We start from the raw sequence: 1,779 nt of genomic DNA on the forward strand, positions 1-1,779 counted from the left end.
CCCTTTTTTTTTTTTTAGGTCCTGGAAGTGATGGGATCATGGTAATCTGGAAGGACAACTTTGATTCCCTCTACAGTGAAGTGGCTGAGCTTGGCAGGTGTGTTCTCTGTGCTGATCTCCAAAGTTGTCTATGTCAAAATATGAATTTCTCATTCAAAAAATGAAATTCTCTTTGAAAAATACTTACCATATGAACCTAAAAGGCCAGAATTACATTGGATTAAATAGAAATGAGGAAGTGCAAATCTTACCCGCACTAGATGGCACTGCATAAACAGAACATATTTAGGCTGAAGTGGTATCATAGCTTAAGGGATGTGTGTTTTTCAAATACTTTGGAAGGCTACACAGTCTTTTTTTTAAGCATGCCTTACAATGACCGACACCGCTTCTGTAGTGAAGCTCTCCTAAACCTTTTTATTTAGGGTATGAGAATTACAGGCAGAAAAGTATGAAAATGAGCAAAACGCAAAATGAGTCACATAGAATACTCATTTCTTCAACTTAATGATGACCTTTGAAAGCTGGATGCTACTCTGACTTGAGTTCTCTGCAGATGTGATACAACAGTTCTCTCATCAGGAGCTAATTTATACAGACACATTTTGTAGAAGATGCATGTACTTAAAACTCTTGTTTATGTCCAGAAACTGCTCTGTAAGGGTAGCTTATTAGAGATCTAAAATTAGATATCTCTCAGGATATCTTACAAGGTAAAAGGTATGTCCTTAGTGCATCTCTCTGTTAATTCTTTCCTTTCGATATTATATTCCAGGGGCAGATTTTCTGTCGTTAAGAAGTGTGACCAGAAGGGAACCAAGCGAGCAGTAGCCACTAAGTTTGTGAATAAGAAGTTGATGAAGCGAGACCAGGTTACCCATGAACTTGGAGTCATGCAGAATCTCCAGCATCCCCAGCTCATTGGCCTTCTCGATACCTTTGAGACCTCCACCAACTACATACTAGTGTTAGAAATGTGTGTGGACCATAACATTATCTGTAAAATACAACCTGTGCAGCCGACTTTCCAGGGCTTTTATAGTGGTTTATGAATAAGGAACTTTAAGGTTTCACAGAAGTTTGAAGACACCTAAATAAAAGATTGCCGGTGTCTAATGCTGTTATTAGAATGTTGAGTTTAATAATATACTCAGAAGGAAATAAGTTGATATATTAAACTGATATGTAGGTGATTATCTTACTTTGAAGGTCCAGAAATTATTTTATATCAAGCAGTTGTACGAGTGAATGAGGAATGTTGTGATCTGATAGCTTGATATCAAATCTCCTCTTCATACACTAGTCCTCTGTCTTCTAGGTGCTGCAGGCTATGGTTATTCCTGTAGTCTATGGCAGGACATATCTGGTCTTTCAGGTCTGGCTAAAACAACAGTATTTCTTCCTTTCCTTCTCTGCCTTCACCCTCTGCTCCCACTTCAGAATTGTAGGTACAGGTCAGGTGTAAGTGACAGAACATTTCCACAGATGAACAAGCCAAACATCAGAAACAGTGATTACTTGATGCAGTTGTAGTCTTTAAGGGACGCTTGCCTTAAGCATTTTTTAATGTAACTTTCAAGACCTACGTTTTCCTTTCAGTTCTGATATCTGAATTAAAACAAAATATAACCCTTGTAATTCCAATAGGGCTGACCAGGGTCGCCTTCTAGACTATGTCGTGCGATGGGGAAACCTCACAGAAGGGAAGATCAGACTCTACCTGGGAGAGATTCTGGAAGCTGTGCAGTATCTTCACAACTGCAGAATAGCACATTTGGA

General features: G+C 38.8%; 1 protein-coding gene across 1 annotated transcript in view; it reads left to right on the plus strand.

The window, feature by feature from the left end:
- The window catches only part of TRIO (trio Rho guanine nucleotide exchange factor), a 183,943-nt gene that overhangs the window by 179,095 nt on the left and 3,069 nt on the right, over positions 1 to 1,779 (plus strand). The window contains exons 55-57 of the mRNA XM_009325001.1: positions 19 to 97; positions 776 to 976; positions 1,648 to 1,777. Coding sequence (XP_009323276.1) covers positions 19 to 97; positions 776 to 976; positions 1,648 to 1,777 — 410 coding nt within the window. The remainder of the gene's footprint in view (positions 1 to 18; positions 98 to 775; positions 977 to 1,647; positions 1,778 to 1,779) is intronic.

This window comes from Pygoscelis adeliae, unplaced genomic scaffold, assembly GCF_000699105.1.
Source record: "Pygoscelis adeliae isolate BGI_AS28 unplaced genomic scaffold, ASM69910v1 Scaffold86, whole genome shotgun sequence".
NCBI lineage: Eukaryota > Metazoa > Chordata > Aves > Sphenisciformes > Spheniscidae > Pygoscelis > Pygoscelis adeliae.